This window comes from Rhineura floridana, chromosome 20 (genome assembly GCF_030035675.1).
Source record: "Rhineura floridana isolate rRhiFlo1 chromosome 20, rRhiFlo1.hap2, whole genome shotgun sequence".
Classification (NCBI taxonomy): domain Eukaryota; kingdom Metazoa; phylum Chordata; class Lepidosauria; order Squamata; family Rhineuridae; genus Rhineura; species Rhineura floridana.
Genome location: NC_084499.1, coordinates 13,303,726 through 13,322,073, shown reverse-complemented (window position 1 = coordinate 13,322,073; position 18,348 = coordinate 13,303,726). Strand labels below are relative to the sequence as shown.

The 18,348-nt window shown below is 47.9% G+C and overlaps 2 protein-coding genes across 6 annotated transcripts in view; one reads left to right on the top strand and one right to left on the bottom strand.

Annotated features, from left to right (window-relative positions):
* Positions 1–3,986, bottom strand: part of LOC133373760 (uncharacterized) — a 31,411-nt gene extending 27,425 nt beyond the window's left edge. For 3 of the 5 annotated variants that reach the window (XM_061603919.1, XM_061603924.1, XM_061603925.1), the window contains exon 1: positions 2,667–3,986. The gene's annotated coding sequence lies outside the window, so the exon portion shown is untranslated. The remainder of the gene's footprint in view (positions 1–2,666) is intronic. The other 2 variants (XM_061603920.1, XM_061603921.1) reach the window with 2 other exon arrangements.
* Positions 3,253–7,318, top strand: LOC133373761 (P2Y purinoceptor 2-like). The gene is made up of 2 exons (XM_061603926.1): positions 3,253–3,318; positions 6,351–7,318. Exons 1-2 carry the CDS (start codon positions 3,258–3,260, stop codon positions 7,316–7,318), a joined length of 1,029 nt encoding a protein of 342 aa, XP_061459910.1. The 5' UTR covers positions 3,253–3,257.
* Positions 7,319–18,348: the final 11,030 nt, after the last annotated feature.

Here is an 18,348-nt window from a genome sequence, read left to right as displayed (position 1 = left end):
TTGAGGTTCTCCCAAGCCTGCCAATATCTTCCCATCGTGTGTTTGGATGATGCCATTTTGGCTCCATAAGGAACAGCACCCTCAACCTGAAGAGTGGAAATCAAGGAAAGTGTTCCAAGGTGAAGGGGGGGGGGAAGGTTGCAAAGACATTGAAGATCGAAATATCGATCTACCGACTTACACTTGGACATTTCACTTCTGAAAGCTGAAATGAGAAAGCCTTGTCATACTGTAAAGGAGAATGCATTTATAGTAAACCTGTCTTAGCTAGACATAGGAACAGGGAAGAAATTAGATTCAGTTTGCATTTACAGACAAATCTTCCCAATTTGCACTTCTCAAAACAATAGGCTAACGCAAACACAGCCACCGTGGGAAATTCACACTTCTCTGAATTTTGCAATGCAGTTCTCTAGCCAAGTACAAAATGCATATACGAGGGTAAAATATGCACAAAAACATAAATATCAGTGAAAATAACATTTAAAAATGCATTTATATTAGGGGAAATTGCTTTGCAAAAGGGCGGATACTAGGCTAAATTGCATACATCAAATGTGTACGTGAAGAGAAATTCACACTAAGATGCTGTGGGCTTTAAACAACAATAATCACAAACTGTCGTGGAAATGTAGAGAACTGAATTTAAGGTTAGACAAATGAGAAAGTGACAGATTGACCCATCCCCAGCTAGAGGCCAAGTTGTAGCTAAAATGTTACGCTACAATAAATCTGTTTGCAGTTGTGGTGCTACAGGACTCCTGCTCCTTTTGGCTGCAACAGGCAAGAGACCTGAAATGTCTGACTTGGGAAAGTTGATATTGAGGAACTGGGGGGGGGAGGATGGGGAAGGCACACTTTCTAAATCTTGCCAGTGTTTTGAAGGAGAGAGCTCTCATTTCTTTACCAAATCAAATACTTCACATCTGTGCCTGTGCAACTTGTGGTCGCTGTCAGGACTGGAACCCACAACAGGTCTTCAGCTGGGAACAGAAGGGATCTGGGGCAAGGATTCAGCTTGTGCTCTGGTTGATTGGGGGAACTGCAGGAAGACTAACCACATTATCCTGGAATTCTTCCTTGAGGCAATAGGACAAATGGGTCAGGCGATACCTCCCGACACCCTATAAGTAGGAGATCTGCTCTTGTTGGCAACACGTAGCTCACCCTCCATTCTGATCATCAGCTTCAAAGAGCTAAATCTGCCCTCTGCACATTGAATGCAACGCGCCAGCCATCTCTTGTGACCTTCGAAGTACTTGGCAGCCCCCGTTTCGGCATTCCCAGGTAAACAGCCAAAACAGGTGGCCGATTGGACACCTGGTGGACCACCTTGGATAGTAGGCTAGTAGCCCTCTCTCTGTCTTCCATCCAGACTAGGCAGAAGTGTCATCAGAGTTCAAGGACACTTCAGCGAGGAAAAAACACCCAGGGTGTGAAGTAGGGCCAGTCAGGGGTGTAGCCTTGGGAGAGTTCCAAGGGCCAGATATAGAGGCCTGGAGGGCCACACTCAACTCCAACCCTGAAGATCCCCACTCCTAGTTTAAGCCATCCGTACAACTGCTTATATAAGCAGCAGGCCTGGGTCAACTCACAGGAGGCTGCTTCCAGATTACTTTTTTAAATAATCAGTTGATGCAAAAAGGGATTCATTTACAGCTTTGAGATGCCAAACTATGCCCACAGCATATTTAGATGGGAGATCTGCCAGAACAGCTGGAAATTATCATTTATGTATCTGCGTCCAAGGTGGAAAATATTCCAGTGCCCTCATCTTACACTGAGAAAATACAGTTATGTACTGTATCTCTCCCTGTGTAAGGCGGATGAAGGCTGCAGCAGATAAAAGACTTCTAATCGTCGTGGTACCCATGCCATTGGATCAAAGCCTTTTTCTGTCAAGATTGTGTGTTGATCGTCTTGCGCCGATCTCCCCGCATAAAACATATTCACGCACAAGCGTCTTCCAACCAAATTATCTTGGAAGACAATCTTACTTGGTCACGAGTGACCGCCAACCACCACCACAATTCTCCTAGAGATAGATTTCTCAGAGGAATCCTTGAATAGCAGGGAGAAAATGTGCTACAATTGTCATTTGCTGATGAATGGGAAAAAGCACGCTACATATACGGTTTCTACGCCTGCCTTAGCAACCCAACAGATTAGACAAATGTTTATGGGATAATAACGCAGTTTCCAGTGTACTAGGGACGGCTTCTGCTAAAACATATCTCAATGCTGCTTGCATTTCCGAATATTTGTGATGACCAATGGCGTGGGGTTTTTTAGTGAATAAATTTGACTGCCTGACCAAGGAAGATACTCTTCCTACAATAAAGCTTCCTACAATAAAGCTCAGGGTTTTCATAAGGCAAAATAGGACCAGTGCAACATGAAGTGCACCTGGTTGGCCACTGTGAGAACAGAATGCTGGACTAGATGGGCCACTGGCCTGATCCAGCAGGCTCCTCTTATGTTCTTATGTTCTTAAGCCTCTTTGCTGGTCTCAGGCACTTCAGCCTCCCCATCTGGATCGAGGCCTGAAAGTCCAAGGCAACGTGAGGCTGCCTGAAGAGTAAGTTGTAAGCAAGCACAATTTGCAACAGTGCACAACCTTACTAATCACAGACAGAGGATGGGAGGGGATATTTAATTCAGCTCACTTCTAAAGGTGACGCTAGCCAATTTGCACTTTCCAAAACGACACCCAAACCGAACACAGCCATCCTCCAAAATTCCCACTTCTCCAGATCTTGCGACACCGCTCTTCAAACAAGTAACATGTGCACAAAGGCGCACACTAGGGTAAAGTGTGCGTAAAACTGCACATATATTCGTGCAAACATACAGAAATGTCTTATATCGAGGGGAACCGCTCTGCAAATAATGTGCATGTTAAGCAAAAAGCACTTACAAAAATACATACGCTGGGACAAAGTTGCACTAAAACACTGATGCAAGATCGGAAAAATGAGAAACCAAAACTGACAGGTTCGCCCATCATTAATCACAAGGCATGTTAAACCGTTAGCCTTCGTTTCCAACTTCCTGGCTTTGGAGAGTGTGAACCAATGCGAGACACTACAGCCTGGTCTTAAACCAACTTTGCATCTGGCCACTCTCGCATCAGACCGATTAATGCCTCAATTTAAAGTTCCAGCTGGTTGGAAGGAAATAAACAGGGACCAGAGGTCACAAGTTGCTCCCTCTAACGCCAGACTCACTGCCCTTGTGCTGACAGAACTGGAGACAAAATGAGGGCTGTGAGATACCAAAGAAAGTTACCAGCAAGCTGGCCTGGGGAACAACCCAGAGGTAAGCAAGCAAAGTCCTGGATCCAGGTTTGAGGGGTCCCCTACCCCCCAGCGGAGTGATATCACTGGGGGGGGCAAGTCTTGCAAGCACTTCCCCCTCCCCCAGCAACGGTTGCAGCCAGCAGTGCTACAGTCACGCTGAGAGGGGCCACCCCGACCAGGCCCCGGCAGTCAGACATGCAGGCAGCAGCGCATTAACTTCCTTACAAGGCCATGCCATGCTCAAAGCCGTACAGCTGGAATGGGGGAACCTCAGGCCTGGAGACCAAATGCAACTCCCCAACCATTTCAGGACTCCTCCCAAACTACCCCTTTCAACTAGCCCTAATTTGCACCCTCCTAGAGTGCTTTTGCATGGCTAGGATGTGCCCTTGACCTCGAGCAATACCTCTTGCATGCCTAGATAAATAGAGAGCACTGTAGATATTACCCTACCATACAAAAAGTAAAACTCCCATTTGTTACACCTTCCCCTTTTTCTCCTTCGGGGCCTGCCCTTCCCTAGGATGCAGCCCCCGGAAGAATATGTGGCCCTTGGCCTGAAAAAAAGGGGGTTCCACCCCTGGCAAGGCCAGGGCCCAAGCGCTACAGCAGAATCAAAAAGCAGGCCAAGGTTTTGAGAAACAGATAGCAAAAACCCAGCAACAAACAACACCCAGAGCAGGCACAACCCTATTTTCCCAGCTGCTCTCTCAGCCTGTCATTGAGGCTTTTGAACAGGAGCTGCCAGACCCCACCCCAAGCCTCGGCTGCAGCTCCTTAGAGGCGCCTGGAATCAGTCTTCCTCATGAGGAAGGCCCTACTCACAAGGACCCCTTTACTCACGAGTAGGGAAGGGCGAGCATTTCGAGTCAGTTCGCATTTCAAGCAGAATGTATCAAATTCACACTTTCCGAAACAACATGAGAACTGAAACACAGCCTTTTTTTCTTTTTTTTTTGAAATTCGCATTTAGTAGAATTTTGGGATGCAGTTCGCCAACTACACAACATTTACAAAAATGCATCTATTAGGGGAAAGTGTGCATGAAAATGAATATTTGAGTGAAAATAACAGAGAAGACTCTTCTCAGTAGCTAACACTCTCCCCTTTCATGCCGATTGGCTCCTAGGGATGCCTGTTGTCGTGAGAGAAGGCATTAACAAGGATCTCATTCTCAACCTCATAGCAAAAAAAGGGGGCGTGGCTGTGACTGTTATGAACGGACCCTGCACTTCTGAATTTGCTACTACGCTCCTGCAGAAATAAACAGCTGACCTTTTTTAACAAGGATGGGGAACTTGGAGTCCTTCCCTTGTTCCAACTCCCATCAACCCCAACCAGCCTGACCAACAGCAAGGGATGATGGGAGTTGCAGACCTTGAACATCTGGAAAGGAGCAGCTTACGCATACTTACTCTGCCATGCTGTCGTGTAGCCACAAATTCAGCAGTGCAGCGTCCCTTCATGATAATCACAACCATGCCACGCCCTCCCTTTGTGCTGCTGGGATGAGAATGAGATCCTTGTTATAAAGCCTTCTCCCACAACAACAAACGGAGCAGGTAAGCATGAAAGGGAAGAGTGTTAGCTACTGAAAAGAGTCTTCTCTGTGGCTGACTCACCTCCGTTCACTCTGATTGGCTCTAATCAGCAGAAAAGGACAAGGAAGCATGTGAGGAGACACTTTTCAGTGACTAACACACTCCCCTTTCATGCTGATTGGCTCGCCGGATGCTAGAGATGTAGGGACCCTGCTGGCAAAAAAAGTAAAGGGTCTAAGACCCCCCCCCCGAGATCCTGGACGACTACACCCCTGCTGTCATGTAGCCTCCTCCATACAGACTTTGTGCAAACAATTCAGAACGAACGCTCAATAAACAGGTTGTCCGGAAGCAACCACAGACACAAGCAGAGGGTAGGTGGTACTAGAACTCATGGACATCCAACGAAGCTGAATATTGAAAGCTTCGGAGCAGACAAAAGAATGCACTTCTTCACAAAGCACAAAGTTAAACTATGGAATCCGCTACGCACAAGAGGTAGCAATGGCGACCAACTTGGATGGCTTTCAAAGTGTGGTGCCAGTTGGTGTAGTGGTTAGAGTGTTGGACTGGGACCTGGGAGACCAGGGTTCAAATCCCCACTCTGCCATGAAGCTTGCTGGGTAACCATGGGCCAGTCACTGCCTGTCAACCTAAGCTACCTCACAAGGTTGTTGCAGGGGGGGGGAACCAGAGGAGGAGGAGAACCATGTACGCCACCTTGAGCTCCTTGGAGGACAGGCGGGATATAAATGGAACAAATAAATAAGGAAATAAGGATGAGTCGAAATGGCTCATCTTGTCCTAATTCTCCCAGCGGCCAGGCAGGTGCCTCTGGGAAGCCCACTAGCAGACCCTGAAAGCAAAAGCACTTTCCCCCAGCTCCTGGTTCCCAGCAACTGGTATTCACAGGCATCCTGCCTCCAACAGTGGAAGGAGAACACAGCCACCGTGGTTAGTAGCCACTGATGGCCGTAGGCCATATCCAGCTAAGAGTTCCCTGGGAAGAGGGATTGATTGTTAAACCGTTTTGGGAACTATAGCTCTGTGAGGGGAATGGGAGCGGGGGTCTCCTAACAAATGTCAGCACCCTGAACAAACTACAGCTCCCAGGATTCTTTGGGGGGAAGCCATGACTGTTTAAGGAGGAATCATATTGCTTCAAATGTATAGTGCACATGGAGGCTGAGTTGAATGCAAACCCTTTTTTCTCCACTGTTGGAATTCAGTGTTCAACTCTGTGAGATCCAAATCAGTCGCTTGAAGTGCCCGCTCCGGGCTATTTCTGTACACACACAGAGTAGCAAGTTTCAGTCTTTGGTTTGGGTGCAACACTGACTCAGAATAAGCCTTCCAAAAGGAGGAAATGAGCAGACGCAGCCTGCCAGAGCCACACCTTGAGGGCTGCAATGGAAAGGCCCGGGCAGCGATGTGCCCTGTAGCAAGCAGCTGACATCACTTCCAACAAGTATAATTCCCTCTCCTTGCCTGCCCTTTATTATTGACCCAGTAGGTGCATGGACAGCTCTTCCCAAGCCACCTGCGTCAATGAACACCACCAATGTGACACAGTGCCAGCCATGGGAACTCCACCTTGCCATCCCAGTCCTTTTTGGCATCCTGTCAGTGGGCGGACTGGTCTTCAACAGCATCAGCCTCTGGATCTTCTGGTTCGCTATCAAGCGCTGGAATTCCAGCATCATGCTTCAGTTCAACCTTGCCTTGGTGGACGTCATCATCTTGCCGGTCACGCCGCTGATGGTGACCTATTTCAGCTTGGGTAACCACTGGCCCTTCGGACAGTTCATCTGCCAGTTTCAAGGCTTCCTGCTCAGCACCCACCTGTATGGAAGCATCTACTTCCTGATGCTCATCGGTGTCCACAGATACCAAGCCGTGGTCCACTACAATGCCAAGTCTCTTTGGAGGCAGAAGTCCTTCTTGAAAAAGCTGGTCTTGGTCTTCTGGGCTTTCCTCATTCTGCAAGGGCTCCCGCTCTTCTTCTTCCTCAGGACGGCAGTCATTGGGAACTCAGTCAAGTGTCTGAGCATCTACCAGACAGAGCTGACTTATCTCTTTCTAGCCTATAGCACTGCCCTAGGGCTCATCTGCTTCCTCATCCCCTTTGTCATCTCCTTGATGTCCTACGCAATGTTGGGGGCCTACATTGCCCGAATCAGTCAAGCCAATCTCCGAGGCAGAGTGATGAAGTCCAAGTCCAGGCAGATGATCACCGTTGCCCTGGTCATCTTTGCTGTCTGTTTCTCCCCTCTCCATGTTTGTGGGACAGTGGCTGCCATTGTGAGATACTATGGTGTGTCCTGTGAGCTCCTATACCACGCAGAAGTCACCTATTACATTGCTGTTGCCTTCAGCATGGTCAACTGTTGCCTGGATCCCTTCATCTACAACTTTGCCAATGAGAAATTTCACAAGTTCTTTTCCAACTCCCTAAGAAGATTGTGCCTCTCTAAGTGAGCAAATGTGCCTTGGCAAATAAGAGGTAAGAGATTAAACACCCTGAGGTTGTATCCATAGAATCATAGAATAGTAGAGTTGGAAGGGGCCTATAAGACCATCAGGTCCAACCCCCTGCTCAGTGCAGAAATCCAATTTAAAGCATACCCCACAGGTGGCTGTCTAGCTGCCTCTTGAATGCCACCAGTGTTGGAGAGCCCACCACTTTCCTAGGTCATTGGTTCAATTGTCATACAGCTCTAACAGTTAGGAAGTTTTTCCTGATGTTAAGTCAAAATCTGGCTTGCTGCAACTTGAGCCCATTATTCCGTGTCCTGCACTCTGGGACGATGGAGAAGAGATCCTGGCCCTCCTCTGTGTGGCAACCTTTAATGTACTTGAAGAATGCTATCATACCTCTGCTCAGTCTTCTCTTCTCCGGGCTAAACATGCCCAGTTCGTTCAGTCTCTCCTCATAGGGCTTTGTTTCCAGTCCCCTGATCATCCTTGTTGCCCTCCTCTGAACCTGTTGCAGTTTGTCTGCATCCTTCTTGAAGTGCGGAGACCACTTCAAGATTAGTCATTCTCAGAGGAGACCCGTTTGAATTAATGCGCATGACTCACTTAGGTCTATCAATATCGATGAATCACCATCTCCCATAAGAGGGAGTGATGGCTACCAACATGAGTGGCTTTAAAAGAGGATTAGACAAATTCATGGAGGATAAGGCTATCGGGCTACCAGCCACAATGGCTATGTTCTACCTCCACTGTTGGAGGCAGTATACCTGTGAATCCTAGTAGCTGGGAATCACAAGCGGGGAGAGTGCTGTGGCACTCAGATCCTTCTTGTGGGCTTTCCATAGGCCTCTGGTTGGCCACTGTGAGAACAGGATGCTGGACTAGATGGGCATTTGACTTGATCCAGCAGGTCTCTTTTCAACTCTGAATAGAACGTAGTTGGATACAACCCCAGGAGAAACAACATTTAGAAGTCTGAGCAAAAAGTGAGAATTGCTGGTGCTGAATCCCAGCCTGCTTTGGCTCTGAGAGGAGTTCTCCTTGGCCATGAGCTGCCTCTATTAAGCTCCAATTTGGGTTTGAGATATATGTCAGTCTTTGCTGGGTCATAGCCAGGTGATGATGATGGACTGCCTTCAAGTCGATTCTGACTTATGGCGACCCTATGAATAGGGTTTTCATGGTAAGCGATATTCAGAGGGGGTTTTACCATTGCCTTCCTCTGAGGCTGAGAAGCAGTGACTGGCCCAAGGTCACCCAGTGAGCTTCATGGCTGTGTGGGGATTCGAACCCTGGTCTCCCAGGTCGTAGTCCAGCACCTTAACCACTACGCCACACTGGCTCTTATAGCCAAGTACAGGGTGCTAAATAAAGTCCTGACTTCTGTGCCAAGCTAATCCACTTTCTGCACCCAGCAAACGTCAGTTCTGCAACCTGCACAGATTGTGCAGATCAGGTCCACTGCCATCATCGGGCCCGTTTTGCATAATGTGCTTCTGCAGCTGTTCGATGTCGCATTCTGAAATTGCTGGTTTGGCTTCTGAGACTGGAGCCGCACATTGTCAAATGCCTGTTCACAGTTGGAATGGCTAGAAGCTTGCTCTGCCTTGTTTTTGTGCAATCGAAGAAAGGGGAGACTCTCAAGAGTATCTGGATCTATGCCCAGTCCTGCACTTTTTCTGCATTCCTATGGAAGTGCAACGTATGCTGGCTGCAAAAAGGGCAAAGTCAGCCACCTTCGGAACCCTGAAGTGCTTAAATTCTGCACGTTGTGTACAGTCGCATAATTTCCCGTGTTTTCCATCAGTTGCTCTGCTGCTGTTCCGTTGTTGCATTCTGGTTTTGCTGATCAAAGGGGGTGGGGACGAAACACTGGAAACCTCATCCAGCTAAATTTAGACATCTCCAAAGGGCAATGATCCAGAGATAAATGCAATACTCATTAAAGATTCCTCACTGTAGACATACTCTATGTATTTACACAGTGGAGGCTGGTCTATCGGGCAAGAGGGGCACTGCCCCACCAGTCTCAGTCTACCCTCAGCCAGTCCCCACCTGCCTGCCTTCTTTCATACAACCAGCCCGGAAGGTGCTCCTGCCTACCAGCTTCGTCCTCCTTAGTCTCAGCATTGCCCCTTGTAGCAAGGAGGAGTTTGGGGACAAAAGTAGAATTTTGTGGGCTCCTCCTGTCATAGAATCTGGCTCTGTCTTGTCATTGGCTCTGGCTCGACCTACAGTTGGGCTGTCTGCCTTCCGCCCTACCAGTCCCAATGGGCCCTGGCTATCACTGTATTTACGGCTGCGTACACACCATACATTTAACGCACGTTTCCACACTCCCCTCCCCAAGAATCCTGGGAAGTGTCGTTAGTTAAGGGTGTTGGGAACCTGTAGCTCTGCGAAGGAGAAATTTACTGTTCCCAGGATTCCGGGCGGGGGTGGGTGCTTTAAATGTGTGGTTTGTATACAACTTTTGTAACTGGAGTTTATTCTGTTAACCCGATTGTTCTGTTCCAGCAGGATTCTTCTTATAGACAGGGAATGGTCTATCCACAGCTCTCCATTCTAAACATCCTTTCCTAACCTGTGCCTCTCCAGATGGTTTGGACTACAGCTCCCAGCAGCCCTGACCATTGACTATGCTGTATAGGACCAATGAGGATGAAACCTCCATGTTCAGAGGCAGTATACCCCCTGAACACCAGTTGCTGGGAAGCAACAGCAGAGGAAGACTGTTGCCTTCACAATCAGCTTGTGGACTTTTCAGAAGAAGCATCTCTTTGGCCAGTGTGGATGCTGGATTAGAGGGGCCTCCCTTGGGCTGATTCAGCGGGGCTCTCCTTGTGTTCTCCTTTGACTTTTTTCAGCCATTTCTCCTGGATGAACCACCCGGGCTTTTCTCAGTCACTGGCTTGCCCATCATGGAGAGAGGTACAAAGACTAGCGGAAGACGGGGCGAATCCTTAGGAGGGTGTGAAGAAGACCCCATTGGAGCTCAGCAATGAGACTCAGCAGTGCAACTGACCTCAAGACACACCTGCACCCCTAGGAGACCTCCATGCTGATCATGACCACGTGTGCCTTTCATCTGGCAACCACCAAAGAAGGAGCATCTCAGGGGAGAAGCCCAGGCTGTTGGAGATCCTCCCCGGCCATTTTCTTTGTCCTTGTGACTGATGGGGTTTGAACATTCTCAAGCAGCCAAGCTTAGGAGACGAAATGTAGGCAAGAACCTTAGAGGGCTGCGGCTGTCAAACCACAGGAAGCCAGCTGCAGTGGGACCCATTTACTTCTTCAAAGAGTAGTCTAAGAAGTCCATCCTTACCTACGATTGATCACTTTTCCTCCACGGTGCCCCTGAACCCCAAGCAGGCGGCAAAATGAGAGTCAATCATCAATCCCTTGGGTTCAGGTTTGAGGGCTCAGCAGCCTCTGCTGAGGCTCAGCCGTCGGAACTTAAGGTGATGTGACTTAAGCCAGAGAAAGTCCCCAAAAAGGGGCATTCTGGGGGCATGTTGGGGGGGAGGCAGGGCCAGGAGAGACTGACGCCTATTCCAAACTCCTTTCGGCTGTCACGTGGCCTAGCAAGCTGCTGGAACTTACGCCAGCCAAAAGGGTGACTTCAAGTCAAAGGCTCTTTTAGGGGATCGCTTTCCCTCTGCCAGGTGCAGGCTCATCTGACAATAGCCCCGTCCCTGAACAGAGTTTGGAATAGGGGCAACTTACGGCTGGCGTAACTTAAGCCAGTGTAAATTCCACCGGCTTCCTATCCCTAGGATTGTTGAGGAGGTGGCGCGAAACCATTACTTCTTCCTCAGCCGCCCCCCACTCTCACACACACACGCACACCAGGGCAAAGAAGGAGACAGGAGGGGAGGGGGCTCCCCAGCCAAACCATACATCATCATCGTTCATCACTGGTGATCACTCGTGGCCGAGTAAGATAGGAGGAAAAGGAAGAGGAGGTGCAACACTGTAGGGCAAGAGATGAAAAATCTGCTTAATTCTAGTGGGGGGGGGCGGGATTAAGCAGATATTTGCCCACCCCAGCCTACAGCCTGTCTCTTGCCCCGCAATATGGCTCTTCCTCTTTCTCCTGCCTGGGCTAGCACTCCAGCCTCTGCTCCATGGGTGTGCGGGGGGGGGGGTCCTGCCTCCTCCTTCTCCATGGTAGCTGGCGGGGGGGGGGCAGATCTGTAGCTGCACAGTGTGTGCATATGAGGGAGAGAGGTGGCGTGCAGGGACTCTGCACTCAATGGAATGAAGGAGTTTACACAGGGGAGGGTGGAAGGCAGTTGTGACCCCAGGAATGACTATTTTGACTTCACATCACCCAGCCTAGGAAGGAAATGGATGTTGTGCTTGCTTCTTGGGTTTTTTTTTTACCCCCTCCCAGAGGTGATGGATCAGTTCAGGTTTCAGAAGAGGAGGAGGGGCACAGTAGTTGCAAAGAATCATGCCCTCTCTCAAAAACAAACAAACCAGGCTTTAGAAGTTTGTGAATTGGGTGTTAGAACAAATTAAACCAGAACTATCATTAGAAGCTAAAATGATGAATACTTTGGACACATGATTCACTAGAAAATACCATAATGCTGGGGAAAAGAGAAGGGAGTAGAAAAAGAGGAAGGCTAAACAAGAAATGGATTGATTGCATAAAGGAAGCCACAGACCTCAACTTACAAGATCTGAACAGGGCGGTTCACGACAGATGCTCTTGGAGGTCACTGATTCATAGGGTCTCCATAAGTCGTAATCGACTTGAAGGCACATAACAACAGAAGCTTGTGAGATCTTCCTGCCTTCTCCCCCCTCCATTCCCTCCCCCCCCCCATGCATCTGAAAGTATTCCTGAGGCAAAGGATTATAACTTGCAGATGCAGAAGGAAAAAGGGTGCTTCTTATCTCAGTTGGTTGTATGAGCAACAGATTATTCAAAGCAACGTCTTCCTCTGTCAATCTCTGCCCAGACAAAATTCTCTCTCTCTTTAACAAATTTGGACTGCAGTCCAATATTTACCTGGGAGTAAGTTGCATTGAACTCAATGGAGCTTACGTCTGAGTAAACATGTACTGGATTGCAGCCTTAATCTGCACCCTGTGGGGAGTGGATTGTGCTGGTGTGGGAGGAGCGAGCCAAGAAGCAATTTTCTCAGCGAGGAAGACAGCAACACCCACATGTTAAAGCTAACTTGGTTGACTTGGGAGTAAGCTTCATTGATCACAGTGGGGCTTGCTTATGAGTCAACATGCAAATGATTGGGTTGCATGATATTATAGCAGATATATCTTGATAAAATCGGTTGTTAATTTCTTTCTTTAGCTGGCTTGTATGACAAGATTAGAGATAAGAACAATGATCATTAAAGATGATTCATTCATGTGAGTTAAGGTCGTTGTATTGTTCTAGGGACATAGGGTGGAGAAAGCATGGCAGGATCTTTCAACAAATGAGCTTCTGAAACGACAAGATGCTTTTTAAAAAATTCCTTGATGAAAATAGGCTTTAAACAGGGAAGGGCTGTAGCTCAGAGGCAGCGCATCTGCTTTCCATGCAGAAGATCCCGGGTTGAATTCAGGCATTGCCAGGTTGGGCTGGGAGAGACTCCTGCCTGGAACCCTGGAGAGCTGCTGCCAGTCAGTGCAAGCAATACTAAGCAAGATGGATTCAGTATAAAGCAGTTTCCTGACTTCCTATCTCTCTTCCTAGACTTGCTTAACTTCTTTTTTTATTATACTGAGAAAGAGTTGTCTCCAAAAAAAAATAATAATAATAAAAGTTACCTTCTGAAAAAGTCTCATCTGACAAAAGCAGTCTGGGACCAAAAAAAGCCTCTCAGCCATGCAGGGTGGTTTGTCAGAGACTTGACAAAACTTTATTTGCTGTCTATATGACATTACAAAAATGCAGGCTGTGAAGTACTTGCAGGGCACGGTACTTGGCTGGTGAGTGTTGTTTTTGAGGTGGGGAGAGATGGTTATCTTGTGGAAGGCTAATCTTGTGGATAATTTTGGGGCTAAAGGAGTGTGCAAGAGGGTTGCTTAATCTATGTGTGTTGGTGAATTACGTGGGAAGGGATCCATCCATGAGGACTGAGATGAGCGGGTGAAGCTTCCATACAACATCATGGGGTTTAATTCTTTACTGCTGTAGCTTGCCAAGTCAATTATGCAGGCCCCAATAGTGCCAGTGGTATAACCTTAGCAGGGGTGGCAGTGGGAGGTGTGGCATGGCTCACAAAGGTACCCTGCACTTCTCAATTTGCCACTACACTTCTGCCTATGATCTAAACAGCATGACAGGGGAGTGTGTTGGCCACTGAGAAGAGTCTTCTAACATGCATCCTTGGCCTTTCCAGCTGATTGGAGCCAATCAGAGTGAAAGGAGGTGAGTCAGCCACTGAGAAGGCTCTTCTCAGTAGCTAACACTCTCCTCTCTTATGCTTATTGGCTTCTAGGGATGTCTGTTGTTATGAGAGAAGACATTCCAAGGATCTCATTCTCAACCCAGCAGCAAAAAAAGGTGTGTTTGTGTGGCTTTGACTATCATGAAGGGACCCTGCACTTCTGAATTTGCCACTACACTACACTGCTACTGCACAGCAGCTTGCGACCTACTGACCCAGTTCAAACATAATGACATGTGACACCACCTCGTCGCCTGCTCCTCTTCCTCCACACACAAATGGAGGCGATTCGAAGGCTCTGCTTTTAGGGTGCTCAAACCAACATCTGCTGCATTTGGATGCAATGGCAAGCTACGGTTTACCAGAGGTAGGGAGACTTTTTCAGCCTGAGGGCCACATTCCCTTCTGGACAAACATCTGGGGGGTGGCACATGCCAGTGGAGGGTGGGACCAGATGCAAAAGCAGGCAGAGGGGACCCCCCCCCTCACCCCAGCCCCCACAAACCACAGAAATCTAGGGAGGTCTGAAAGCAACCGGGGAAGGTCAAATCTCTAGTTCAAGCTGCTTTTTGTTTTTACCATACTTTTAATGTTTTTCCTCTACGGTGGTTGTTATTTTGAACATGTTGTAAACCACTCCGTGAAGACCCTCCGTGGTGCAGAGTGGTAAGCGGCAGTAACACAGCCGAAGCTCTGCTCACAGCCGGAGTTTGATTCCAACAGAAGGAGGAAGTCGAATCTCCGGTAAAAGGGGTCGAGGTCCACTCAGCCTTCCATCCATCCGTGGTTGGTAAAACGAGTACCCGGCATACGCTGGGGGGTAAAGAAAGGCCGGGGACGGAACTGGCAATCCCACCCCATATATACGGTCTGCCTAGTAACCCACCCCATATATACGGTCTGCCTAGTAAACGTCGCAAGACGACACCCTAAGAGTCGGAAATGACTCGCACTACAAGTGCGGGGAGACCTTTACCTTTAAACCACTCTGATGTCTTTAACGAAACAGCGGTATACAAATATTTTGAGAAATTAAATAAATAAGCGCGGGGAACCTTTGGCCCTCCAGGTGGGAACTCCGCTCCCATCTTTCCTGGCAGTTGGCCCCGCCAACATCCGGGGGGGCAAAGGGTCCCCCCTTCTGTTCTAGTTGGCTGAAGGGCAGCTTTATTTCTGCTCAGAGGTGGGCACGTCATTTCAGGAGTCCCATATTCCTCTCAGGTGACTCGCTTCCGTCTTGCCCTGTAGCAGCATCCTTCACAGAGGAAATGGAGTCTGGAAATCGGAAACCCAGGAGGTTAGAATTAGAGAACCGAAATCAGTGATGCAGGCAGGTAACTTTGGAGGCTGGTCTAAATGATCTTAGGGGGAGAAAGGATGCTGTTTCACATATTTCAAAATCTGGTAAGCCAGCTATGCTGCATCGGGGGGCCCTTCTGACATCTGCCCTAAAGTTGATGGCACCACTGACTGAAATGGAGTTAAAGCAACACAGGTGGTCTTGGTCTTGTGTCAAACGTCAGGCTCAACCACCTCTTCTCCTCCACCTTCAGGAAAAAAATATAGTATCCCCACAGAGAACCAGGGAAGTGCATTGGACAGAAGCTGCTTCCAGACCATCGCTGCGTGGGAGGTGGGATTCAATCACACCCCACAAATTCAGGTTGATGTGGGCTGCTTATTCACCATCCAATTAAAGCCCATGACTTTCCCCAAAGAATCCTGGAGACTGTAGTTTACCCCTCATGGAGCTAGGTTGCAATCCAATACATGTCTACTCAGAAGTACGCTCCGTTGGATTCAGTGGGGCTTATTCCCAGGTAAGTGTGCATTGGATTGCAGCCCTGATGTGTTCAAAGTGCAGGGTAGATGAAGGCTAAGACTGGGGAAGGCAGCTATGAGAGAACTAGAAAAGGTCCTCAAATGCAAAGGTGTACAACTGAACACTAAAGTCAGGATCATAGAGACCATGGTATTCCTGATCTCTATGTATGGATGTTAAAGTTGGGCAGTGAAAAAAGCAGATAAGAGAAAAATCAACTCATTTGAAATGTGGTGTTGGAGGAGAGCTTTGCAGATACCATGGACCACGAAAAATACAAATAATTGGATGTTAGAACAAATTAAACCAGAACTATCATTAGAAGCTAAAATGATGAAACTGAGGTTATCATACTTTGGACACATACTGAGAAGACATGATTCACTAGAAAAGACAATAATGCTGGGAAAAACAGAAGGGAGTAGAAAAAGAGGAAGGCCAAACAAGAGATGGATTAATTCCATAAAGCAAGTCACAAACCTGAATTTACAGTATCTGGTGGTTTATAACAGATGCTATTGGAGGTCACTGATTCATAGATTATAATCGACTTGAAGGCACGTAACAACAACATGGTAGAATAAAGAGCTTTTAAAAAAGAGGAAAAGAACAAAAGTCCAAAATCCAGCCTTCTGTCTTTGGAAGCTGATTTGTATTGTTATAGGATTAGTCTGGATGATGTCTAGGGTCCCCTTCCAGCCTGTGATTTTGAATCTATAAAGATGGAGTTGTAGCAGAGGAATCTGTTGAGCTGATCAAATCAGTTCCTTTGTTAGGTGAATGGGTCTGTCAAGTATGCAATCTACATGTCTAAACACTTGGTCCAGAGATGTGTTGCCATCAGAACAAATGGCCAGGGATGCTCCTTGAGGAGGGGAGAACCCCCCTCCCCATCCTGGGGCCAAGAAGTAGCCTGTGTGTATTTTAGTCTGCTGTGAAGCTGGAAGCAGAGAGGCTTGCCTTGATCTCTGCGCTAAATCCCAAGCTATGGCTTTGGGACACCTCCCTTAGAAGCCTAATGGGGAAGCAACATCTGCTGAAGTGTTAATGCTGAGAATGCTTCCACCTTATGCTCAGGTTGTATATATGTGAAAATAAAACCATATATCCTAAAGTCTCTGCTGACCTTCATTCCAAGGGAACCAAACCCAGGGTAAGCACTGGAACCCCTGCAAGTCTCTCACCTGAGCTTGGAAAAGTTATTTTTTGAACTACAACTCCCATCAGCCCCAGCCAGCATGGCCACTGGATTGGGCTGATAGGAGTTGTAGTTCAAAAGAGTAACTTTTCCAAGCTCACTCTCACCACTCAAAGATTAGAGTGCACGCAACAGTATCATTCAGATCAGTGGAGATCAGTATCAATGTGTCTGTTTTCATAACTGAATTGATTAATTCCGGTCTTGTACAGTAGGGCCCCGCTCAAACGGCGGGTTCCGTTCCGAACTGCCGTTGTAAAGCAAAATCCTCTGTAAAGCGGAATGCATTGACTAACATTGTCTAAAATGGTGCCTGGTGCCCGAAAAACGCCGTAAAACCGGAACAAGTGCCTTAGGAGAGGGCCTTTCTGCAATTGGCAACCTCTGTATTGGTGGAACGCTGCGAAGCAGAGCGCCGCAAAGCGGGGCCCTACTGTGCAGGGGCAATGGAGGATGGTCCATTAGGGCAAATGGGACACTGCCCCACCAACCTCACTATGCCCTCAGCCAGCCCCCACCTGCCTCCCTTCTTATTTACATGCAGTCCAGGGGGAGGCACTGGTTGCCAGCCTCCTCCTCCTCCTTAGTCTCAGTATTACTCCTTGTAGAACTTAGCAGGGAGGAGGATGGGGACAAAACTAGACTTAAATTGGCTCTACCTGTCATTGGCTGTGGCTCCACCTACTGTTGGGCTCCCTGCCTTCCGCCCCACCAGCCCCAGTGGGCATCAGCCACCACTGAATGAGGGGCTGTCTCCTACAATGCTTTGACATATGCTCCTTCTTCCTTAATGGAAACAATCTGTGTGTGTGTGTGTGTGTGTGTGTGTTTTAATCAATGATTAAGACTTCTTTTGGGGGGTACTTCCAGACCGTCACTATTTTCACTTGGGATTCAATCATACACTACCAAATTCAGGTTGTGCAAATTAGGGTTTGTTTGTTTGTTTATTTATTTATTATTTGATTTATATCCCGCCCTTCCTCCCGGCAGGAGCCCAGTTAGCTGAGAGCTGACAGAGAGTTGACTGAGAGCTCTTGAGCAACAAACCCGCTCCCCACCCCAAAACTGGACTTTTTGCGATAAGGAAAGCAATCTGAAATGCGCTGGAAACTGTGGGATAACACTTGCTTTGACACAAAATCCACGTTCGGTGAGTAGCCAATGTCTTCAAATCGCCTTGCAAACAAACGGGCCCTCAATAAAGAGCCATTGTCATCTAATCGCCCTGCAAACAAATCAGGCCAAATGCTCGATAAACAGGTCATGTGAAAGCGCCCTAGTTTTTAAAGAGGCTTTCAAATGTCTCCAGCGGTTAAAAGAACAGGTTGCTCCCGCACGCACCACAAATGTCAAGTCAAGAATAACAGGTTCCATCTTTTGGGTTTGTTCTCTGCTGTCTGAGGTTGTCTCCGAAGAAGCCCTCTGAGGAAGAGGAAGTGCACCTGCACATACAGTGTTCAAAGAGCGGGACACACAGCACAACACAACTACACAAGAGAAGGGCTGCAATGGAACCAAACCCTTTATGAAGTGGCTGGGGGTGCTCTAAGAAAACCGAGAGACGGAAAGCCTACCTTGTTTCTTCCCCTTTCTTCCTGTC